At 41.1% G+C, this 26,406-nt stretch overlaps 1 protein-coding gene across 2 annotated transcripts in view; it reads right to left on the bottom strand.

Annotated features, from left to right (window-relative positions):
- aff2 (AF4/FMR2 family, member 2) overlaps positions 1-26,406 on the bottom strand; it is a 188,057-nt gene that overhangs the window by 111,731 nt on the left and 49,920 nt on the right. For both annotated transcript variants that reach the window (XM_063499843.1, XM_063499837.1), the window contains exons 2-4: positions 20,374-20,494; positions 12,359-13,028; positions 10,935-11,368 (exon numbers count right to left, since the gene is read on the bottom strand). In XM_063499843.1, coding sequence (XP_063355913.1) covers positions 10,935-11,368; positions 12,359-13,028; positions 20,374-20,494 — 1,225 coding nt within the window. The remainder of the gene's footprint in view (positions 1-10,934; positions 11,369-12,358; positions 13,029-20,373; positions 20,495-26,406) is intronic.

Here is a 26,406-nt window from a genome sequence, read left to right on the forward strand (position 1 = left end):
ATATTTGCTGTAATGGTCTTCTTTACCTCTCACAGATCATGGCTCATTGGGGATAATTCACTTGTTTTGCATAAACAATTTATGTTATTTTAAAATTTTATTTTATAATTTAATTTTTTTTCTTTTTATGTAGTGATGTAGACAAAGTAATATGTGACATCTCTTCTGTTCTGGGTCAAACTGACCTGCTGACTTAAGTAATGTATGAATAGTTCATATGTTAAATATTATAAATTAGTTAGATCAGTTAAATATAACTGTTATAATGGGTATAATAATATTAAACTGTTATATAGTTACAGTATAACATATTAACTGGAAATAGTGGACTTAATGTGCACCATGATTTCATTTTGAAAGTTAATAGTTAATCAACTTAAAAAAACCCCGTGATGGTAGCAGGGACAAAGGCAATCAGGGTTTTTGTTTTTTTTTATTCTGTCAAATGATTTATGATTAAGATGCTGTACAGTCAGTCACCTGAGCTTTCCATGTGAACTGCCTGCTGCAGTGGAAAATAGTAAACTTGCACCAGTGAGGTGAAAGACACTTAAACGCTCTGTAAAGCCCAGGGAAACTGCAGAGTCAGGTTATAAATGCCTGTGACACCTTTCATATCATACAGTCACCTCATACTGCGATTTAATGCATTGTTAATATCACATTTGAAAGCTTTAAAGTAAGGTTTTAGACCAAAAGCTAGCAGAGCGGCGTTTGAGGTGAACAATAATATAAGCTGCATGGACACGATTAGCATTTGTTCACAGAAAACTTAACATTATTCTCTTTAAGTCTGGATTACCAGCTGGTCTAAACAGGCAACGGCCCCAAGTCCCCCGGGTCCACAAAGCCTGCATGTTCACCGCCTGTCAGTTTTTGGTGAAATGATTAATTGAACCTCGGGGAATTCACACCATTCAAGTGCATTACAGCAGCATGACCTCAGGGTTATGTCAAATACTATTTTTAAAAAGCTTTTATTGATGGCTGCTATTTCTCAGTAAGGCTGTACTCAATCAAATTAGCAAAGTAACAGTAATTATTGAGTTTTATTCCACATCGGTCTACTGATCACAGTGGATTTACATGAGGTAACCTTTACATTTGGCTCTGCATTCCCCTGAATGTTTAGAGCCACGATCCCCTAATAACACATAAAAATCTGTTTTAATAAAATAATAATAGGTCAATATTGATAATTACAGTCTAAAAGGACTTGCTGTCTATTTTGTTTTCACAGCTATGCAGACTTTTCATTTTACAGTGTCAGCGCTACTTCCACTCAAATACGTCTTCCACCACTGCCCATAATTATTTTATTAGAATGTCACACACTCTGGCTTTAGACTACGAATTTCAGTCTTTGACTGTGTGAACCCGTGACACTGGCTACATGCTACCGCTGGCACTCTAAACCCCCTAAATCACTCTAGCAGAGGCTGTGAAAGTGCAGGGATTGACTGCCTGACCCCCCCGGTCAATGATCGCTAGGAGTTCGCTGTGCGTGTCGAGCGGTCCAGCCTCCACCGACTTGAACTGCGGACCTCGGATTCACCAGCCATGCGTGGCTGGGAACATTTTTGAATTAAAACAGCACTTTTATCTGACCAGCCTCTTGAAAAGTGTCTAATTTAAATGGTGTGAAGGAGAAAGGGAGTTGGAGGGGGGGGGTTTACTTAGGGGCGAGATGACTGCACTCTGAGGGGCCATAATACACACCATCAGACTATTATAGCGCCTGCAGAGATCACTGCAGCTAATCCAGTAAGCAGAGCTATAATGTTAATCCTCGGGGTAAACAGTTCATCTGAAATCATATTCCGTCTCTTATAAACAGCATCTTGAAATGACTAACTACTCATGTGGCATCCACATTAATTCACCCAACACGCTGTGTGCGCTCTCTCTTAGATTAAAGCACTCTGTGGAATGTTAAGCATTGCAGCCATGCACTTCTGACTGTTCCTGTACATCTCCACATAACATGACGCCGGCCCGGCACCTGCTACCTCCTGACGGCGGTCTCAGCTGTCCTGAGATCCTGCCGCAGTGGCGAGCCCGGGCTGCAGCCCTCTCTCCTCTGTGATCTCTTATCACGGGGCGACTATTGCCGTGATGACACCCCGGCAGCGCCATCGTGATGGGAGACCTCTCCCATGCTATTCGTCTTTAAGTATATTTCTCCCCAAGCACCCTCTTCTCCGTCTCCCTGCAGCCACTCGAGGCGAGTTTGATTCATGGAACTGTGCTCTTTGTTTCTAGAAGATGATTTTTATGATCGTTTTATTATCAGCACAAAGGCTGAATCATTTCATCTTCCCTCTTTTTTTTGCAGAGGCAATTAGTCGGCTTTATGAAACTCAAATAAATTAAAGCGTTAAAAAGCTTCCAGTGAGTCACAGGGAAGCTTTGAAATCACATGACGTGATACGCAATCGCTACTTTGCAGGGAGAAAAGACAAATATATAGCTACTGATATACTGAAAAGTAGTGTGTGTGCGTGCTTGTGTGTACATACCGCTCGGCCGCGAGTTGACAGGCAGCCTCGGGGAAAGAGGGGCCTGATGGGTATTATGCAAATGAAGCCAGCTGTTTGCTGCATTGGCAGACTCCTCATAACTCTCTTCTAGTTCTGCTGCAAGTGAGAAAATATTTTATCCCCGTATCCCCCGCCGCCACTTTCTCCTGCCTCTTCTTTATTTCCTCAGAGAAGGTATTTCTATAGACTGTAATTTTATACACACCCTTCTCCCCACATTTCTCCATTACTCCCCTGCGTCTGCCCGGCCATCCATCTGCACTGTTACAGTAATGAATGTACAAACAGGGAAAGGCTTCCTTAAGCATTTGTTGACTTCTGCAGTATAAGTAAAGTAAATTGCTCCGTGGCTTGGAATACATAGCTTACTGAAAAACAAACAATAAATAGTGTTTTTAATGGCTGCTTCTTGTGTCACTTCACACACACAAGTGGCGCCTTTCTGCTCACAACAGAAACGATAAAAGCACAATTTTCTCTAAAATAAGGTGAAATTCTTGCTAGCTGCTCTCTACTCTTTAAGAGACACTTTGCTGCTTTTTTTTCAACGAGGAAGACGTGATTTAAAAAAAAACATTAATGAAAATGTCATGGCCAAATATAGTGGGATGAATCTTTTGCAGCACACCCCGTTGAGGCAATCACAGCAATCAAGTGTTTCTTGCAGAGAGACTTCTCAGCTTGACTCGTCTTGAGCGAAACTGCTCCACTTCTCTCATGTTTGAAGGGCGGCAGATGGGCGTGTAGCCTTTAACTTGACCACGTGTGACAATTATTTCTGTCTTTATCTCCAGGAACAACTCTTCTTTAAAAGTTTTCTCTCTCTCTCTTTTTGGGTTAAACTCTGTCCCAGCAGGGTGGATTCGCTCAAAAAGGCTTTAGTGCAATTTGTTAAAGAAGCCAAACCTGCAACAGTCCAGCAGCCTATAATTTAACCCAACCTTTTAACAGCAGTGTACACACAGAGCGACTGAAGTGTTAGACCTTACATGGGCAGACTGCCAAGGTATATTAACAAGTGCCAAAATATAATTGGCAGAATCTTTATTGCTGTTTTAATTTTTTTTGTTCATCCAATCAAAGAACAAGATTCCTCAAGAATCCGCAGAGGAAGATGCTAACCATCACACAAAATGTTGGACTTCTGGAGATGCTAAAGGAAAGTAGACGTTACCGTATTTTTCGGATTAAAAGGCGCATTAAGCGAAACAAAACAGTCAGATAAGTCAAACATTCCTCAGCTCATTCTTCTTGCTTCCTCTACTTCCGTAACCTTGATTCATTAATGTTGAATTCTCTGGCAGCTGCTCTATTCCCATGTTGTGGACCTGAAAACAGGGTTTGATCTTTGGTTTCATTCGATAATACTGGACTTATTTTTCTACGAAGGTCTATAAAGTGTATAAAGTGTTTAGTGAGGGGTTTTACAGCCTTAAAACATCTAGAACAATTGTAAAAAATAAAGCTGGCTACTTCACAGATTTCACCTATCGTGGGTTATTTTTAGAGCATAACTCCAGCAATAAATGAGGGACCGCTGTATTTACTATCCCATCATGTTTCAGTCAACGGTCTCCTACACACTCGCTTGTAGTCACTTCAGTCAGTCGATTAAAAGATGAGCAAACCTGGAACCTGATCACTTCACATTGCTGGCAGTTATTTTGCTCATTGTTGCCCAGATGTCACTAATTTTCTGGTCTGTGGATGCTAGTTGCTTCCCGCAGACACACACGTGCATACTCCGTTTGCCTTTATGTTCACGCTTTAACTTGCTTTTTTTCTTTTTTACCTCTGTTTTGGTCTCCACCCACTCCTAAAGAAAATACTAGGGGCCTTTAACAGCTCCACTGTATTCAGCAGCCAATCACAGACTCTGTTGTCCTTGTGTCTGAAACACTGGAACAGTCGAGTAATGTGGGTTTATTGTGGAAACTTAATGAGAGCAGTCAGATCGTTAAGCACGGCTTTAAAAATGTCCCCTTGCTTTAGAGAGGCGGATAAGCGCCGTTCAGATTGGTAAGAAAAAAAGCAGCTACATGTAAACCACCACAGCTAAAGCTTAATGTCGACACAACAACCATAGCAGGGGGATTTTAGTGCAATGACTCCACAAACATTTGCTAATAAATCAGCACAGCTGCTGCTGAATCGCACCGGCTTATCTTCCTCAAAGATGCTTAACGTAGCAAATTAATATGCAAATTGACATATGACAGCAACACACACCAGTTTTACAACACGAGATCCACCAGCGGGGTCATTTTGACCTCATCCTGCAGCAACAGCAGTGATGGCACAGAAGTTCAGTTATTAATTTTCATCTAATTGCTATAATTATAAGTAAGATTTGTAAGTAATGTTTTAAATTTTAGGGATTTAATTAGTTTTAAAACGATTTAGATGATTTCATTACTGATTGTAGAGGTATGTATAGTTTATAATTCAGTAATAAACAAACAACAGTGCCTGACACATGTAGACAAGTAAGTTTTAGTAGAAGAAGAAAAGTATGGAATTGTTGTTCTTTTAAAACAATGAGTCATATTTAGTTAAGCTAAATTAAAGAAGGTATTAAAAACAGAGCGCTCACTGTGAAACAGATTGAGCCGGTCACGTGTCTACATTTCACAATCGACTTCACAGTTGGCTACAGCAAAATAAGAAACACGTTAATTTAATTTAATACATTCATTCTTGCAAAAGTGCAACAGCGACACTTTATAACTTCGTCCACATCTGCCTGCTCTTTCAGCCAGACCTCTCTCATCCACGATTCACACCGCTCTGTCTCAGTCTGCAGCCCTGCTTTACTTTCCTGAACTCTCCTGTTCGAGCCTGAAACCCGTCCAGTCCACCTGATCTACTCCAGATTTCACCCATCTGGCCTCTCTGGCTCATGCTGTATCCGTCTTTGTATCTAAATGTCTGTAACCTGTATGTTTTGGCAAACAGGGATTTACATTAATCTCTATGGCAGGGGTGGGCAACTCCAGGCCTCGAGGGCCGGTGTCCTGCAGGTTTTAGATCTCACCCTGGGTCAAAACACCTGAATCACATGATTAGTTCGTTACCAGGCCTCTGGAGAACTTCAAGACATGCTGAGGAGGTCATTTAGACATTTGAATCAGCTGTGTTGGATCAAAAACCCTGCAGGACACCGGCCCTCGAGGCCTGGAGTTGCCCACCCCTGCTCTACGGGGTCGAAATGATGGTGTCAACATTTTCAAACAGTCATAGTTCTTTTTCGTTTTTTTGGCCAACACCTCAAAGTTCACTATGTGATACATAAACCCATTTTAGGAGCAGTCATGAATTATGACTGTGGGGTTACATAATGTGGTAGATTTGATAAGTTACCAGCAGGATCTAAATGCAGCGTCTAAATGTTCCAGGTTACCTCTCGGGTGATGATTTGACTCTTTTCACTTTGCTAAAAAATATCGTTTTGTTCAAGATTATCAAGAGTTTTGATACGTGAAAGCACGGGTGACAGCATTTTTAGGATAATCATAAACTCCCTGCACTTGTGCTGTGAAGATTGATATTTGGAAATTTCTAAAAATTAAATTTCTGTTATTAAACGCAGAGTTTCCCATCTCGATGTGGACTCGATGGCACCCATACTCCTAAACTGCTTTGGATGCGGTGTGAAGCGGCCGTGACCTTTGCTGTGGCCCATTCAGCACGAGAGCACATTAGGGTGAGTGTTTTCCTCCGATTGGGAACGAGCTGCTGCAGAAACATAAAGAACGTTGACTGTAGTGCAGAGAGAGAGCGAGGCAGGGATGTCGCAGACAGTCCATCAAAAGTCAGTTTAAGCAGCTTCTCGGGCTGACATCAATTTTTATAAATGTGCATTCCCGCGCTCCTTTTATCAAGCCACTGTGTTATATAAAGGCAGAATCTTTTCATCCAAAAAGGCATAAATGAATGCATTCTCTGAGAGCCGAATTGATTTGGTTGGTGTTAGCCTCGCAGTGATTACTGACTGGAGGTCTTAGTCTACCCTGCTTCTTATTTACCGCTACATTAGCGGCGAGGCGCCGCGTGCACCTCCACACGCGCCTCACGGAAACACCACAGCGGGCCTTCAAATCAGTGTGAAATTACATCAGCGCCATACTTTGAACTACATGTAAATGAAAGTTGTCACAGTGCTGTTGGAAATGTCACCTGTCACCTCCATGTTTACCTCTTGCAGTCTTGCTTGCAGGGCCTCACAGACGCACTTGTGTATCCACTTGACTTGAACATTGTTTACCCGAACGAGAATGCAGACTGGAAGCAGCTGAATGTCACTAAGAGCGCCGTGACAGCTTGAGTGGTTTTTGAGGAGAGAAGACAATTCTTTCCTAAATACGATAGTGTTTTTGTTTAAGGATAGTGAGCCAACGGGAAACTGCACATGTAGGGGAATTATTAAGGACTAAGGTTTTAAAGGTGCCTTTAAATAAAAAGTCAGTGCAATAAATGTTTCTATTTAGTTATCAAAGAAGAATCTGTTGGTTTAAACAAATAAAAATAAACAGCTTTTATGATGGCTGTTTTGTCGCCATCTTGAGGCACCAAATTGCTTCGAAGACAACCGACTGAGCGCTCGCACACCTGCTCCACGTCTTTGAAGCAAGCAGTTCAAAGGAAATATGGCTGCGAGTTCATTGCACACAGTCACTTTGTCACTGTGGTTGTGCTGCTGTCTCCGGTCACCGTTTTTCCTTGTGTGACTGGAGCGTGAACCACCAGATGCTTGTGGTTTAAAGTAGGGTGTTTAGCCCTGCAAAGGTGTCCCTGTGTATCACTTTACTGCATTTATCGAGCTGTTTTTTGTGTAAATTTAACAAGTTTCAATCAAAGTTTACCGCAGTTAAGCGGGTGGCAAATGGGCTTGCAGCCATTACCTTCTTATTTCCCTCTTTATCTCCTGGGACAAGTCAAATCTGTCCCAGCAGAGTAGATTCCCATTAAAGCTGCGTTCATACAGAAAGCGATTTGCTCTGTTACGTGCCGTTTACTAGCACGCAATCTCAAAAGTTCTGTCACAGCCAATCAGCTACGCAGCCACCAACCCTTCTCATCTCACCTTTCCCCTCCCGGCAGGCTCGACGCGGCGCCGTCGCGGCAGTCTTTGGTATCATTTAGCTGCCTCTCCAGAGAGTCTGACGCAAACGTTCGGGACTGCAGCAGGTGATGTGTCAGCATTTCTGAACGAGCACGTTGTGAGCTTACAGTATGCTTGTAATTGTGCAAACTGCTTCGCAGCCTGTGAAAGTAGCCCAATGTGTAGAGCTATATTTAATATATACAACCTCTGTTTTTGTGGACACAGGTGACAGTTTGAACGCAGGCTCCTCTGTCATAGTTTATTTCTATGTGAGACGGGACATCAGAGTAGCCCGCAGTCTTTATGCTTAGTAAAAATCTTTCTATGTATGTTTGAAAAACTGTCACATCGTATGAATCGTAACTTGAACTCTGAGCGGTTATTGTTGGCTGTTATTTGGCTGCATGTTTACGTGATGAGGCTACAGCAGTAATGACTCAACGTAACAATATCTCAAAGCGAATCAATCCAAAGTGAAACCATGCAGCGCCTCGCTGTGAGCTGCTGACAACAACTAACAGCGTGTGTGTGTGTGTGTGTGTGTGCGACCAGAGGTAGATTTAAGCCTACTGTAACTGTTAGAAACAGATCAATAGTGTTATTACTCTCTCTGTCTCTCTCTCCCTCTATCTGCTTACTCTCGCTCTCTCTCTTTCTATCTCTCTCGATCTTTTGCTCGCTCACAAACACGCGCGCGCGTCCGAGCGCACTTGGAGATAAAGCGCGCTGATCGATAACTCTATAGTGCTAACAGAACCCTTCCAAAGCAGTTTAAAGGTTTATTGCACACACTCAACAACACAGCCATGACTCTAATATCGAGGATTTCCAACACGTTCATTACACCTGAACTCATTTGAAAACTGTTCCATGGAAAATCAGCTTTAAGGATCTCTTTCACTGGAAACACATTAAAGATTCTGCTGCTACACTGTAGCTAAAGTTTCGGTTCGTACGCCGATCAAAAGGCACCAAAACGGACACCTTTCCCCCCGCTCGCTTGCTGGCATGAAACGAGCAGCGGGATTCTTCGAGTCTTTCATTTGCTTTCTGGTTCAGTCCTCTGATTTGCTGCTATTTTGCTGTTTAAGCTGCAGAACGCATCCAATAACTCATCTAACCAGAACAAATACAGCGATGATAAGGTGCTGTAATCAGTCAGTCATTGTCTTTCTCTATCCCCTCTTTCCTCTTTCTGCCCACCCTCCTTCCCTCCCTCCGCCGCCCCGTGCTTCACATCATCAGTCTCCCCTTTTTTCCTCTTGTATCACCCCTAACTCCCACTCCCCCCTCCCTCGGTTCGTATTGAGTTCTGCTTCCAATAAACTCTCGTCAGGATAAATATGAGAGGAGTGAAAAACAAAAACCAACTAAAAGAAAAAACTAAACAGCGAGCAGGCGATAACGGAGCATCCATGGATGTGTGGGAGAAAACAAAGTGAAAGAAACACTCATGGCCATGAATGTACTCTCGCTCTCTCTCTCTCTCTCTCAGCAGCCATAAGAAAGTGTCGAAAGTATATTTTAATTCCCTCCTTCTCTCCCCCTGCTTTCTCCTTCTCTGTGCCATATGCTCAAAGCTCCATCTTGGGCTCATTTGCAGCGGTACACACACACACACACACACACACACACACACCCACACACACACACACACACACACACACACCAGCTCTATCAAAGCAGAGGAACAGCTGGCTTGCTCGATATGGATGACTACTCGCCTGTCAACTACTAGTTTCACATAGCACATACACACACACATGCACGCACAAACACACACACACGCACACACACACACACACACACACACACACGCACACACACACACACACACACACACACACACACGCACACACACACATAGAGACACATGCACATCATCATCAAGTCCCGGTTCTGTTTGGAGAAGGTGAGCGAGTGAGAGATTCTGCTTTTGTCAGGACAATTAGCCAGTGTGAACATTCACCGAGATAATATTTAAGGAAATATTACAGGAGACTGGAATGTAATCAAAAATTGCAAACACGCACTCAGGCTCATGACATCAGAAGCAAAACGACAGTATGTGTCGCTGTTAACGGACTCACACAGATGCTCATGAATAATTTTATGTCAAGTTAGGAGGGGTCTATTTTATTATACACTTTCCAGGAGAAGTAGTGCTGCGGTATAGAGTCATTAAAGTGATAACTTATTTCACAGTTAGTATCAGTATTTGTCTAATACATGATTAAAGGCATGATTGAATGAAAACTTGTTAAACGGCATTGCATCCATGTGATTTACTAGTTTTACATTTTAGTATGTTGCTACATAAACAGGATATCGTCTGCTGGCTTCATTCGCCCTGACAGTGATTACACAAAGGTGGTTATTAAAGTTGTACATTTTCCAGAAATAGAGGGCAAATTTCAAAGATTAAAGATGCTAATTTCTGAGGAAAAAAGTGACAATTTTATGAGAAAAATATTAGCAAACTTACTGATTTCAAATTTACAAGATTAAAATTGTAAATTTGCATAAAAAATTGACACATTTAAGAGAAAATGTATTAGGTTAAAGTGATCAGAAAAAGGTTTGATTAAAACGGCAAAGGTAAGACAGAAACTGTGGACATTTATGGCTTAAAGTGGGAAATGTACGAGATGAGTTATTGAGTTCAAAAATAGGAATTTCTTTCCATTTTAACCTTGAAAAGTGAAACAATATGACACTGACTGAAAAAAACTATGTTTCCATTCTTTGGCATTAATCCGTCCGCGTCATTCAGACACTTATTTATTTATTTTCTCTGCCTTCTGTGGCCCTAATGCTGCTGTATAGTCACCATGTTGCTGTGAATCACTGTTGTTCAATTAATCTTGTTGTCATTAAGACAACATAACGTTTGACTATCATTTTAACACCATTATGAGAGCATCAGTGATATGTTTAAGGTTGTGCTGTAGTGACTAAGACCTTTCACCTGTTTTATTTGAGGTGCAGTTAAACGGCAAGAAATTCAAACTGGTAAGGAGGCTAACATAATTTTATATGACGTTAATATGTGACCTCTCGAGGCAGGCGTTAAAGGACTGAAATTTTATTTTCTGTTAGACTTTTTTTGAAACAAGTTAGATTGAACTTTATTACCTGATTTATCAAAGAGTTTTCAGTTAAAAATAAAAATGCGATCTCGCACCCTTGGGATCATTTTATCTCATCTTAGACTAATTCAGCAAAGACCATTTATTTCACATTGGTTTAATATAGATATGGAAAACACGTTCCAGTAATTCTTCTCTTACCTCTCCTGTGTGGTTGAGACTCAGCTTGGGCAGTTTATTCTTGGCATTTCCAGAGTTTCCTCCATAAGCCTGACTGCTGTTAAATCCCTCTGTGGCCACTAGAGGGGGTTTAAGTTGGGGAGAGTCACTAGGCGCCTGGTCTTGGCCATCCATTGGTCGAACATACGCCGTAGGCTTCTGTTGTACAGCTATCGGCTTCCCTGATAGGCTACCAGGTGGGAATGTAGGCGTTGTCAATCCAGATGTGGGCGTGGTTAGACCTGGAGTGGGTGTTGTCAGAACTGAGGTGGAAGCCAGCGGAGAGGACGATGTACAGAGGTGGGAGCCTGTCTCACTTTCAAATGGGGAGGATTTAAAATATCCACCATTTTCTGCATTAGTGGAAGACTTAAAGTGGCCACCATCCATGGCAGTAGATCGAAAGTTGCCACCATCTGTAAAAAAAGAAGACAACAATCAAAAGTCAAGACTAACCAAAGAAACACCTGTTATAACACAGCGTATGTTAACTCTCTGCTGGCAAAACTTAATGAAGGTTGAAATGCTGAACTCCCTCTCCCAGATGGATGTAACCAATCACAATCAAAGCAAATGATGTGTTCCTCGTGCTTCTGAAATCAAATGCAAGATGTGGTTATCATAGAATGCAGATGTTAATTTTCATGAATTCCCCCAAAAGGTGACAGAGTGTGTTTGTTGCTGAAATGATTCATTCAAGTGATTCATCTGTGCTCATGGCTCAAGCAAATAACAAAGAAACAGATTAAAGAGACTTTTTATCAAATGACACCTGGAGTTAAGGACTTTCTGAGAGGTAGGTGCGGTGTGACCCCACTTTCATATTTAAGCCAAAGATGAAGCTAAACCTAGGATTGTATTAGCTGAGGTTAGCATAAAAGTTGTAGTGGGGGCGAGACAACTAGGCTGAATTTGAACAAAGTGTTTTAAAAATACAATTCTCAGCACTACCTTTACCAAATAATACAAACCCAGTGGCCTGCTGGGCCTAAGTTAACGAACCATTTTTAAAAAATAAACTCTAATATTAGCTCGTGCATCTTATTAGCCTACCTATTAGAAATTTTTGCATCTAAAATCACAGCTTGAAACAAATGTAAATGAGCTAAAAAAGAGACTAAAGAATCAAGTAAATGTTGCCATTTGCATGTATGTGATGGCACCAATACTCCTAAACTGCTTTGGATGCAATGTGAAGCGGCCGTGACCCTTTGCAGCCGCCCATTCAGCACAAGCGCATATTAAGGTGAGTGTTTTCCTCCGAACGGGAACGAGCTGCTGCAGAAACATAAATATGTTAAATAAATACGTTGACTGTAGTGCAGAGAGAGAGCGAGGCAGGGACGTCGCAGACGGTCCATCAAAAGCCAAACGCCTTCTTTTACAGCTTTTTTTTGCTGACTTACCGGCGAGTGGGTGGGTTTTGGCTGGGTGGGATGAGTGCCTTCTAGAAGAAGAGGAAGAGGAAGATGATGAGGAAGAAGAAGGACTTGAATCTTCTTTTAGACCAAGTTCATCTTTGAGTGAGCTGAACAGCTCGTCATGTCTTTGCTGCTCATCCAACAAAGACATTTTCCCTCTGCTGGTGGTAGCTCCTGCTGTCACCTGCCCCTGCCCGTTCTGTCCTAAGCCCACAACAAGGCCTGTCCCCTGGGTGCTCTGTCCGTGGCCTCCCCTTGACCAATCCATGGAGCTCCGGGACTTTTTGGAGTTCTGATGTGGGATTGCTGTTGACGATGATGTGGTTGAAGGGGGTGGTTGCATTGAAGCTGTAGAGGAAGAGGGTGTATTCCCTGTCTTCTTGTCCCCACCTGTCTCTGCTCCTCCTCCTCCACCTCCTCCTCCTCCACCTGCTCCTCCTCTCAGGGCTTCGTTAAAAAGCTGGGATGGCTCCATGGCGGGTCTCTCTGTCGCTGACGTGGTCGGGGCTTGCTGCAGGTTGCTGTTCACTGTTGTTCCTTTGGGGATTCCCACCAAGTGGCTCTGGTTGGAATGGCTGGTTAACAGGTCTTTCATTTCTTCATACGAGCCCAGCGTGTTCTGGACACGATTGGCCAATGCATCACCTTTATTAGTCTGAGAGGAGAGAAGGAAGACAAAAAAGACAAGGGGGAAGGGAGATACAGAAGAGTATTAATTAAGCCTTCCATTCTTCCTTTTTTTACAGGTTTGATGAAAAGCCCTCTTTACTCATCTGGAAAAGAATAGTGAGAGATAGATAGGGTGACCACTGACATCAGGATGAGATGATTAATTAAATACATGCCACCCTTAAGAGGGTCCAGTCCAGGCTGGAGTAGTAAAATTAATGGTGCAGGAATCATTATTAGCCTGACCCCAGATTCTCAGGCAATAATGGCTTGGAGGACAGTGCACGTTTTACTGATATATGAAGGTAAAGCTCTTTAGCTTCTACCTGGTAACATGGAGATGTTCCTCAGAATAGCTCAGCAGCACCTTTGGTTTCAGTCATTGACAGATTCTTTAATGATCAAACTACACAATTTGATCATCTGGCATTTTAAAAAGGACACGGGTAATCAGCAGCGGTTCCTGCGCTGCTATTTTAGGAACCGGATTCTTGCAAAACGTCAGGAAAGAGGAGCAGGGAAAAAGTGAAGGCCAGTAGATTTTTATCCTATCCATTGACATTTCCTTTTTCTACCAGAGTTACAAATTGTGTAGCAAATATTAATCATGAGCCAAGTCTGAATTATGCAAGATCTTCAGCCTATAATTTACGTGTGACATTTCATCATGAACTGCAGACGAATGATGAACAATGGAAACACTGAATGAGATCAATGTCAAACGTGGCCCTGTAATTTTATTGTACAACAGTCTTGAGGTTTGCTCAACAGATTTTCTCAAGTAGTTGACAGCCTGCACTCGTCTAATCAGCCCTGTGCTAACATTAAAAGGTAGTGTCAAATAAATGTGAGGTTGAAACGTGAGAGTAAAAACACAACCTTATTCTAATTTTTGAGCCAAGGTGAAACTGCTTTATTTGGAGAACTTAATGAATTTGTGAATAATGAATATGTAAGGTGAAGGCCATAGAACGAGTATTGGAGTGCAAAACAAATATATATATAATCTGTGTGAGGTTTCCTTATATCCTTTATTCTCCTCAGTAATGTCAGACTCTTGGCTACATGTTGTGTGGTTTTGTTTTTCCAATGCTAACAGCTTCAGTCAATAACCACATAATACTGTAATAACATGCAATGATCCATGGAGAGGTCTTATTGCTGAAGAGGGAATTGTAAGTGCTTGTGCGCATGCGTGCGCAAGTGTGTGTGCCACTTCACAACATTACAAATTAGTATAACACCACCCCAGTATTTGCTCTAATAGAGGGCCGTGCAAGTACCATTTGATAATAATTGCTATATTGTGGTGCCCCCCTTTTTCTAATCATCACTGGTTTGACAATAGTTTATGAAGCAGGCAGAGCCAACTTTCTCTTTTTTTATTCTGGCCAGTCACACAAACATCAGGCTAAACTATTACTAACTAAAATCACCAACAACAAGAACAGGAAAAGTAAAAACCCAGCGAGGTCCATAATTATCTGGACAATGACATTTTTTGTAAAATCAAACTGTCCATATATGATTGAAATGCAGACTATTTGGGTTTGACAAAAGTATTGTTTAGAAATTATAGATATTTTTATACATTTTTGAGAGGCTCAAAAGTGGCTTAAAAATCCGATCATCCAACAAACTCTAAGAGGAGCCAAATCACGCTGGGCTTCTGGAAAATGAAGAAGGTCAGCATCATCAAAAGGCACTAAAGACCACAGAAGATAACTTTACCAAATATATCCAGGAACAGCCTCAAAGAGGTAGGTTTATCACTGTCAAAGGCGACAATGTAGACACACCGTCATAAATGGAAAGACAGACAGTTTACAACAAGGAGCAAACTGTTGGTGCAACACTCAAGACCAGATTAGACTTTTGTGAAAAAAACATTTAAAGCAATTTCTGAAAAAAGTCTTTGGAAAGATGAAACTTATGCTAACTTGTAGCTTAATGATGGGACAAGAAAAGTATGGAGAAGGAAAGGAACGGTTCACAATCTGAACGCGTCCCACATCATGTGTCAAATACAGTGGAGACCATGTTTGTCATGGGCATGCATGTCTGCCAGAGCTATACTCTCTGCTCAGATTCAGCCAAATGTCCTGATTGGACAGCTTGGATCAGAAGTAATTATATGTGCTGTACTGGCAGTTCACCAAAATACCAACAATGTGTAGCCCAGTGGGGATGGTGCTCCGTGGGTAGGTAGAATGCTCATTCACTGAAAAGCTATTGGCAGAAAAGGAAAAAACGTGACTTCCAACTTTCCAGACAACACAGGCTCTAAGCGAGCATATTTAAGCATCTTTAAAGTCTAAGCTAACCAACAACAAGAGTAGCTCATTTACGGTGGTTGCACATATTTTAACAGTCCCCTGGTGTCACACATGGTACACTCCTACAGCTCTACACAGGACCAATGAATAACCAGCACCCAACCATCTTTACTGAACATCTCTAATCAAGAGGTTAATAGAACTGATTCTTATGATTGTGTGTGTCACAAAAAACGTCAACTCGAACCTATGCGAGTGGAAGGACCATTCATCTCTTCATCACTTCACTGTATCCTTCAGTTTTAGACTCTAACAAAGCAGGAAAACCATGAAAATACCGAAATTAAACAGGGCAAAGAATCAAGCCTTATTTACAAAAGATTCACGCAAAAAAAGGACAGAATTGCATTCAAATAATCTTAACAGATGTAATTCCTGTGTGCGCACACTCACACACTGGCACGCAAACACTACACACCGTGAAGTTAGCTGTGAATAAATTAGCCCATCTCTTCTCCATCTCGGGCTCATGAATAAAAGATCTGGTGGCTGAAGAGGAACAGAAAACACATTTACAGAGAGGCAAAATGGAAAACAGAGGAGAAGGAGAGGATGAATACCTATGTGCGTATGAATGTGTGTGTGTGTGTGTGAATAGATCATCCCAAATAGCTGCTAACGGCATAACACTCTTTAACAGGATTAGAAGAGGGATTAGCTAATAGCTGACAGAGAGAATGAATACTGGAGAGAGAAAAGACAGAGGCAGAGTGATGGACAAACGGGAGATACGCAGGTACAGAGAGAAAACAGAGACCGGTGGTGGACAAAAAAAAGTAAAAATGAAGGCGAGTGGAGCCTGGAATTACTAAAGTTCTACAAATTGTATACGTGATGATCATAAAGTGATGATATCGATCTATAGGCTGCACATTCACACAGATGAAGTGCAGCAAGGTCGCGCTGGTTAAGCCAGTATGAAGTAAAGCCGGCATTAAAAAAATGAAATGTTTGTGTGGTAAATAAATCAGAAGAAAAAAGTAGCAAACTGTGCCAAAGCCATTTTTCCAACTTTAGCAGCAGATAAAGTAGGAAAACACAAGGAGGAAGAGGATTCTTCCTGACACTGTGAAAGGAGGAATTTAAAGAATCTTATAAGTGGACATAAAAATGTTGACACTGAACTTGATCAAGGGCTGTGTAGATATGCCCATATCAGACTCTTGGCTGGTTGCAGGACTGTATTTTACATTTGTTGTGCTTTTTGGTTTAACTTGCAAACTTGCTTAACCTTTGATGATATTTGTAGTAATATTGTCACGGTTTGCACTGGCAGCCCGTGCGGAGTGAGGACGAGGACCCAAATGCAGACACTTGGAACAAAACTGGGAAAAACTAAATGCTAAACACAAGAGACAAAGAACAAAACTTTGAACATGATAAAAACCTGAACGTAGAAAAACCTGGAAGCATGGAAACATGACGAGAACTCAACAGACGACCTGACAAAGAATGAATGAAAACTCACAGACTAAATACAGACAGGAGGTGATCAGGGAAAGTGGAAACACACGGGAAACACAGCTGATACAAATGAACGTGACGCCACAGGGGAAGCAAAACTAAACACATTAAACATAGAACACAAGACCGTCAAAATAAAACAGGAAGCAGAGGGACGCAGACACACATGCTTAACATAACATCAGGGAAATAGAAACAGGAGATGGGACACGGACATAACTAAGAAACAAATACAGAGGGCATGACGGGCTGGGGAGAACACACATGACAGATGGGGAAGACATGGAATGAGACACAAGGGGAATCTAATAAACAATGAGCTATAACAGGGGAACCTAGGCAATATAGAATAACCTCAAGGCTAACTCAATGAACTTAAGCCTAAATAATACAAAATAATATTAAAATACAAGAAAACTCAAATGACCCTGGACCATGACAAATATTTATAGAAAACCAATATTTATAAGAACTTTATTATTTAAAAATGGAATTTTAAGAGTTTTTCGATGCTCGAGCATGAAGATGAAGGTTGGTCACTAGCAGACCTTACAGGCTCAATTTGCTTAGGTAGCCTAACCTGATATGTCAATCAACAGTATCCTTTGCTCGCATTGGTCATCTCTTTAGCTCGAAATTGAGAAAAGTTGAACTCAGAACCCGCCTGCTCCATCACCTATTGTCAGTTGCAGTTTCATTGACTTTCTGTGGTCTCTGATTGATGCTTGTCGCTTACAGTGTGAATGCCCGTTTAGGAGTGAAAGAACGTCTCATTCATATCTATGTCAGCCACCATGCAGTGAATGTGCTGTGCCTCAGCCACTCACCGAACAGAGTGCCAACAATGGCACTGTTCTGGAGAGGGCCACAGGCAGAAGCTGCATATTTAGCTTAAAGCTACAGATAAAAGAAAGAAAGAAAAGCTACAGACACCAAGACATCTTGGAAAAGAGTCAAATCCAGGGATATCTGTGCAGTATCTTGCACTGAAACTTCAAAGCCATATTCTTGTGGGACCTTTAAAGTGAAGAACTATATATGGCTGATGAAATGTATGGTATTACTGTTCTGACTTACACTCTTCTTCTACAGTTTAAATCTACCAAATCTCAAACAAAAACATTTCAGATTAAACAGGCTTCCTTTTAACAGGCCGCAAAATTAAAAGTACCTGCAAAAATCCAAGCAGGAAGCAGAGCAAGCAAGCGCATTGATTCAATTAATCAAATCACGACACTTTTAACTACTTATTGCAGACAGCAAGGCAGTGTCTAAAATTTCCGCCTTCCTTCCCACAGACCAGCCCGCACTGATCTTTGCACTCTCCCCACACATGAATCTTGACCTCACCTCAGCACCATTAATTAGCTGGAAACAATTAGTTGGAGTGTGGAGGCAGTTAGGATTGGATTCATTATCAGAACAACCTCTCATTTGCTTTGCACTGCCCCCGAACCGCGAGCGGCGTCTTAGTGAGAAGACCTTGTGTCCTCTGAGTTCAGACGCAGCAGCGCTTAAACACGTTCTGTCAGGATTCAAAGCCAGTCTGTCCCAAGGTCGATACACTTGGCAGCATAACCAAGTGTTGAAGTGCTTGGTGGTAGCAAATGAGAGTTAACAAACCAAAATCAATTTTATACGCAGGGGCATTCGAGTGGCCGTGGACTTCACGCGTGGCTGCTTCACTAAAAATGAAACGAAAATCTCTGAAGCGCCTCAGAAGATCAGGACCTTATACACAAGGGCGTTAAACTTCATCCCACTGGAGAAGAGCGTGGTTATACTAAAAATGAATGGTACAAAACATCTTTGGATAATTGCTGATTAGCCGTATCAATTCCTTTCAACTGATTGTTTCATATGACGCTAAATCACAGAGCAGTGCTGCTGCTGTAGAGGGGAGTCGCCCGTCCTCATGATTAAGATGTCGTAAATTCACTCCATGCCCAAATGAATTTCTGGTGTCCGGTACATCCACTTCTCCTTCCACGGAGATCAATCAAAAACTTAACAGCGAAGTATTAAAACTGTCTCCAGAACAGCAATGAGGGAGCACTCGGCAGCTCAGCCACAGCCGCAGCTCAGAGCCTTACATCAGTTTTGTTTTTCAGTCTACAAATCTGAACGAATTGCCTTTTAATTTACAATTGAGAAAGTCAGAAGTGTTAATGTTTTCTCACATTTTTTTTGCACTGAGCTGGAGCTCACACGTGCCTAGCTACTGCAGGAGCCATGCTAACGTCTCATTTAGGAACACCTGTACAGAGAAACCTTTACAGTTTAAAAATGTTTATTACAGAAACTGTCATCCCTGTTGAACAACATCTCCCACCCCATGCAGGAGACTCTGACAGCACTGAGCAGCTCCTTCAGTGGCAGGTTGCGGCATCCACGGTGTGGGACGGAGAGACTCCGCAGGTCTTTCTACGGTGGCCCTGAGAGTCCAAACGGACTGCAACTTAAGAAAACACCAGCAATAACAAAAACGCTGCAAAATCACGCAAAACACAACGGAAATGGGAAGAACGAAAACAGAAATAGGAAAAAACAGATTTGCAAAAGCACAAGGAAAGTGTTTCTGGGGAGACAATAGCCCGACGGACCAGTTGCAGGAACCAAAATGTGCTAAGAATTACGCTGAGAGACACTTAAAAGACGTGGAGGATCTATCGGTTTTGTGAGGAAAGAAAAGATGAGAGGTAAGTGTGTTAGCCTAACTATTAGCCTAAATCTGTCATCAGTATTATATGAATCATGAGATTAAAACACACTTACCTAGCATGTTTTAATCCTGCAACTGGTCCGTTGGGTTATTGTCTCCCCAGAAACACTTCCCTTGTGCTTTTGCAAATCTGTTTTTTCCTATTTCCGTTGTGCTTTGTGTGCTTTTCCAGCGTTTTTCTTATTCCTGGTGTTTTCTTAAGTTGCGCTCCGTTTGGCCTCTCAGGGCCACCGTATCTTTCCTTCCTGCTGCTGTCTCAGACTTCACAACAAAGACTTTGCAGCTGACCAAACACACACATGTGAATTACACTAAGTGCAATTCTCGTTTTCTGACAACATTGTATTTTTTTCTGTTGTATATAGTATTTTATTTATTGTTTACAGTATCTGATTCTTATTATCTTCTTCTATTCCAGTGTTTTTTCTTAATTTTTGCTACTGTAACGTTGCACTGTCCACTTTCTGCTATAACAAAACAAATTTTGCACGTGTGGGACTAATAAAGGTTATCTTATCTTTAAATACACTTCCTATGGAAAAGCATTACTTGCATAAAAAAACTGAAATTTCTGTCATGTAACATGAAAAATTGTGTAAGGACAGAAATTTCCTTAAACACAGAAACTGTTTTCTGTGTTTCTCTGTGACCAGACTTCCCAACACCCTGTCACCCAACAACAACACAGAGAAAAATTCAACAGTGAACCAAGCTGTTGAGCTTTGTGTGTGATTCTTACATGGTTAAAATAACATCCCAAAAAGCATAAATGAGTAATTATCTACTTGTTAACCATCAGTTAACCTTACTTTATAGGGTTCTCCAAACAGGTTGAATCCAGTAGAGAACAAGTCCTCATCCTGTTGGACCTCCTGGTTCCTCCTCTCCCACTCTCTCCTCTTCAGAGCGCTGCGCTCTGACTCCAGATGACTGGAAAGGCACAAAGAGAAAAGCTAGTTAGCGTCCCCCCTCTGAGGCGACACATGGCCTGCCACAGTGGTTTTTAATGAGTATTGCTTACAAGTAGTATTTGGAGCTGCAAAGAGCATTGGCTGAAATTCTTTGTTTTGAACAGACTAGCGGGGAAGCTGGTAAAGGAAAATAGCAGGCTAAGTCATGTGATTATATCGTGTGAAAATGACTCAAGTTCCAGATAAACGAGGAGGAAATTAAAAAACCCAAACCCTGACATGAGTCTTGAGGTAAGGGTAAAAATGTTACATTCAGAATTGTAAGAAAAAAGTTTTCAAAACTCAGTTTCCCAAGTCGACATGGGAAACATCAAACCGGGAGCTTTCAAATTGCAGTTTATGATTTACCTAACTATGAACACGTAGCTGTTGTGGATGAAATGTTTGTACTGGCAGTTTTAAAAATGAGGAGTGTGTTCGCTGCCTCTTTGAGCAGCTCACGGTGTTTAAATTGTTATTTTTACTTAACTTCTGAATGAATTCCAGGAGTCTTTGGCTCGCTTTGCAAAGGCTGTTTGCTGTACAAAACTCTAAAATCTAACAAACCTGACTCACCTGCACCGTTTGGTTCAAAAGAAAAACATCTGATCAGCCAGGGTTATATATGTGAGAACTGTTGTGTGGCAGGTCTAGCACAGCAATCCTTTCTCTTCTTTTAAGTCCATATTTATATATCTGCATATTTACTGCAAAACTTTGAAATCTGAATAAACTACACTACAAAATCCAGTAGTGTGGGATGGGGCTTGCCTACACCTACATTATATATATTCTAAACAAGCGTGACAATATAGGAAAGTTAGACTAACATAACATTAACTGGATGGCACTGGAGGGGCAGTCAGAGATGGTTTAGGGAAAATCAGACAAATCTATTAGAAAAATAAATCATATCTAAAAGTGGTTTAAAATTCATCAAATAATAACGATTTTGTTTCCTGCATTAGGATTCATGGCTGCTTTGTGACAACTTGAAGCAAATGATTATCATATTTTTGTCTAAGTTTCCAAAGTAAAGCAGTGAGGGAAGATGATGCGCGCAGTTTGTTGCTTTGCTTATATGTTCTGCAATCTTCATACTGCATGTCAGTGATAATTACGATGATGCTTTGAGGAGGACAGGCCTGTTTTTCCAATTAAAAAACCGATTCAGCCACCCCATCCACCCACCCTTAGCCAAACCCCTGCTGGACATGTTACTCTACATGAATGCTCACTAAGAAATTATGTCATCCTAAAACTATGCGTTGTTTTTTTTTAATAGATAAAAAAAAGACATAATTAGGTGCTGGAAGATGCATTTGCCAACTTTGGACAGAGCTAAATGTTCCCCCGACTGTCCAGTCGATGCTATGCTAATCCAATTATCTCCGGCCGCCTCCAGCTTAATACTTTCAAAGAAATCAAACAGTATTTCCAAAAACATTTAACTCCTCCTTTGTACAGCCTGTGTCATCTTTGTGAAAAGCTTTAGGGACGACTGAGTCAACAACAATAAATAATACAATTAAATGAAATTCTGAGTGACGATCATTATATACAGGCATAAGGTGTAACACACACACAGACACTCACAAATAATGAAGGCATGAGCAATAAATAGTCTGCTTCCTCCTCAGTATCAACCAGAGCTGAAAAAACCCAACCCTTTTTTTCAGATTTCTATTTCTAGTGAGTTTAATGCCGTGACGTAACATATGCTTTTAGCTGGCTAGTTTCATTCATGAGTGCATTCATTTTTAACACAGGTGGGCCCAGTGGGGATTGTGCTCCTAATCCAGGCAGTGTTTACGACACGCTATACCCACTGAAGCACTTGAAAGGACGGATACATTTATTTCCCGCTACGGCATCTTTGGATGGCTCCCAATCAAATCAGCTTTTAATCTTCAAACGTTCCCACAGAACACCGCTTGTAGTTCCGTACGATTGCTGGATTCGTGTGATTTAAAGTATGAAAACATTTAAAAAGGAGACAGCTGACTGTAAACAGTGACAGAAATGATTAGAATCAAAGGGGTTTGGTCTGTGGGGAGCAAAGGGGGCGGCGGTGAACCTCAGGTTTTTGGGACATTTTCGTTGCGTAACCATGTATTTTTAGAAAAAAAATCTTTTACTGCACAGTTCCCAATTCACTCTGCCCTCCTGAACTTTCTTCAGTCACCAGCCCCCACTGAGAATTCTACAAGCTGGCAGCCAAACTGGAATCCCAGAGGCACAAAGTAATGTGTGAGAGTGTGTGTGAATACATGTTATGCATAAGCCCGTGGCCTGCTGACCCAGGAAAGGGCATCCTGTTTTACCACATCCACTGCAGAGAGATGAGACAGGCTGGCTAATTAGCGATCAACACAATTAAAAGAGACTTTCCTCTTTTTTTTCCACTACCAGGCCTTGCCTTCAACATTTCATCTATCAGCAAGATGTGAGTGGGAGGGAGAAAGAGCAGAGAGGCAATGAGAGGAAAGAGAGAGGGAGAAAAAAAAATCAGAGACCCAGGGGAGAGAAAAAGACCCAGTTTCAGGGCAACAGACAGTTTCTTTAAAAGGAAAGAAAAATAAGAGAATGATGAAAGACAGAGCGGAGAGATGGGGAGAGGAAGGTAAGATAGGAAGAAGGGAGGAGCAAAAAGGAAGCTAGAGCAGTGGGAATTTCAGATGAAATGATTGACAGGTTAGGTAGGGGTGTGTGTGTGAGTGGATTGGGGGATGCAGCGACAGAAATGTACGTAGATGTGATCATTGTGTGAGCTAGCACTGCTGGTTGACATGTACGTTGTCTGTCAGCGCAGAGAGATAACTGACAGAGCTGTCACGACCACAAACACACACCTATGGAGCACGCACACAGAAGCACACAGCTCCCACGTGACAGATCGCTGTCTCCGTCTGTCACACACCAGACATTCACACGAAGGGAATCGGGTCAGACGAGGTAATTAACACATCCAGGATTTATTTCCCAGCATGTGGCAGGGCTACAGAGTTACCTGTCACATACGGGTTAGCCGAAGCTTTTATGGCTCACGCCTTCCTTCCTTCTTACAGGCCGGTTGCACGAGAGGTCACAATCCCCCATCTTTCCTTCAAGTACAGCTCAAATACAATTTTTCCATATATGATTTCTGTCATTTTGAGAAGTTCTGATCAAGTCATACATGTTCGACTGTTATTTTTCTAACAAATTTGTTTTTCGTGAGTCATTTGTAGCTAGCATGTGTCACCTCTAAAGTAGGCTTGTTGCCAAGGCACCTGTGGATGTTTTGGGGAATTAGATGTAAAAGCTTTGAATCACTGTTTGCTAAATAGAAAATGTTCTCAAGTAAACTGTGCTAGACAATATTCACATCAACGGGGGAGACCTTCGTTTATTCCTCGAGTAAGTCTGTGCATTCAAGTATTTAGTTATTTATTAAGTTAATGTTATAGCAAGCAAGCTGAGAGGCATCGATCTGAGTTACAAAGTACAGAGAAGAATAAAAATGACGTGTGCTCTGCACTCTAAAGACTTTAAAACATCGGACGTGTAAAATCTGTGCAAATATTTAATTCCAAATATTGTAGCCATTCACACCAGCCACATAATTTTGCTGGTGTGAATGTGCAGTCTCTTAAGCTCTAGACCAAGACGTCACCTGATGTTGACTTCACTTTTTTCACAATGCATTGAGGCTGAAATATCCACAAAAACGAGTTTCAGTGTGTATATATGTTACACAGGAAGTTCAGATCAGAGAAAATTTGCAATTTTCTTTTGCTTTTAAACAAAACACTCAGTGTATATGGGGCTTGAGCAAGACATGGATAAGTAAGATAAAAAGGAAAGAAAAACTGCCAGAAGAATCTACAGTGACAGCTACCAACAAACTTTAAAATATGATGGATCAAAGTGGATTCATCACAGTAGTTTCACGTGGAATTTGCTCTTCAGGTTCCAGTGTCAAGGCCTTATGGCTGAGCCATTCACCCTACACTGTAAAAAAAAAATCGTGATATAAAAGTATTTTACTGTGTATTTACAGTTTTGTACTGTTCTTCTAGAATATCATTAAATTTACATAAATAGACTGTGATTTTACATTTCAAATGTAAATTAACGTTTTCTCTCAACGTTTCACCTCTCAACGTTTTCTTTGCAAACTCCTTTGATTTGTAAGCAATGAAATTTGAAATAAGGGGGTAGGAACAAGAAAAGTGTAAACTTCATCCTACTCCTTTTCGAGCACACGCATTCTGTAGACAAAGATATATACATGAAAACTTGATGATTTTTAAGTTTTGTTTTTTGTTTTTTTTCTGTTGTTATTTCAATTATATTTGCATGTTCGAAATAAAATTATATCTATCTATCTTAATTATATCTAAATGTAATGCTATGGAAAAATATATAAAATGATTCGTATAAACTTTTTTTACATCAAATAATAATTATTATTATTGTTATTTAGGGCGATCGTGGCTCAAGAGTTGGCAGTTCGCCTTGTAATCAGAAGGTTGCTGGTTTGAGCCCCGGCTCGGACACTCTCGGTCGTTGTGTCCTTGGGCAAGACACTTCACCTACCGCCTACTGGTGATGGCCAGAGGGGAATTATAACGTGGAATTGTAAAGCGCTTTGAGGGTCTCATAAAGCGCTATATGAATGCAATCCATTATTATTTAAACCAACTGTTAACTGTATATTTCTGTACATTTAAGTATTATTATTCATATTGCCGCATTCATTGACCTTTTTTATAGGTAATTTCATTGTTTAATCACATTAAATTGTTCCTAATTTAATGTTTAAAAGCACTTGAAAAAGGCAAGATCCCATGTAAAATTAGGGCAACAAACTGTATTGTCATTACTGAAAATAACCGTATTTTCATGAGAAAGTTATTTTCTGTTATTTTATGGTATTATTTTGGCGCCCCAGCTGCCGGAATATTACTGGTTTTTTAGGATTTTTTTTTTACGGTGTAACTCAACCTCCTCTACAACTAATTAAAAATCTATAATTAAGGCAAACATTTCCAACTAATGGCATAATCAACAACAAAGTGCCTATTTTCATAATCTTCTTAGGGTAGAATTTCACTTTCCGTGTGGAAATGCATTTTGTGCTAGCTAATAATCGTCCAAATAAAATAAATCCAACTTGCCCATAAGAACATTTATTCTTGAAAATTGGCTGTGATGATGTTTTCATAAATACGCCCAAAATGGTTTTATCCACACACTTTTATATTTGCTCTAATTTAAGCTGCTGAAAATTCAAATAGATTTTTTTGTGCATCTTCGTGCTCGCTTTTTGACCGTATCAGAACACTGTTGCCAGTGCTCTGTTGTTGCTGTTGTCGGCACTTTAGATGAATAACAGTCAACTAGAGACTTTTCAAAAAATTAAAGAAAGACTGGAAGAAAGAAAGATGGATGATGGACGTAGAGATTGATTGGATTGGTGGGGATTAATAGCGGTGGAGATATCAGCAGTGGGCATACTGTCGATGTTGATATTTTCTGTGAATGAAAATGTAGTGACGCCAGCTTTCTTTCCAAACACTCCCGATTCCCTTGCGTGAGTGTGTGTGTGTGTGTGTGTGCATGTGTCCTGAAGTAATGCTGATAGTCAGAGTAAGCTCTGGGAATTTAATCTCAGCAGAGCTATGCTGTTCTCCCCTGATAACTGAACATACACACACACACACCATACACAGACAAATGTCTCTGAGGCTCATCACCCTCTCATTTACTTTTACTGCACAGAATTTCAGTATCGCTCTCTCCCTTCTTCAGCAATTTGCCACAGTGCCCTTTAGCAAGGAACTGAACCTGCAACTCAGCAGGCTGTAGGCGCAGGCAGCTGCCCAGTGGAAATGTGCTTTCTCTCCT

The sequence above is a fragment of the Pelmatolapia mariae genome, linkage group LG2 (genome assembly GCF_036321145.2).
Source record: "Pelmatolapia mariae isolate MD_Pm_ZW linkage group LG2, Pm_UMD_F_2, whole genome shotgun sequence".
In the NCBI taxonomy this organism is placed as follows: domain Eukaryota; kingdom Metazoa; phylum Chordata; class Actinopteri; order Cichliformes; family Cichlidae; genus Pelmatolapia; species Pelmatolapia mariae.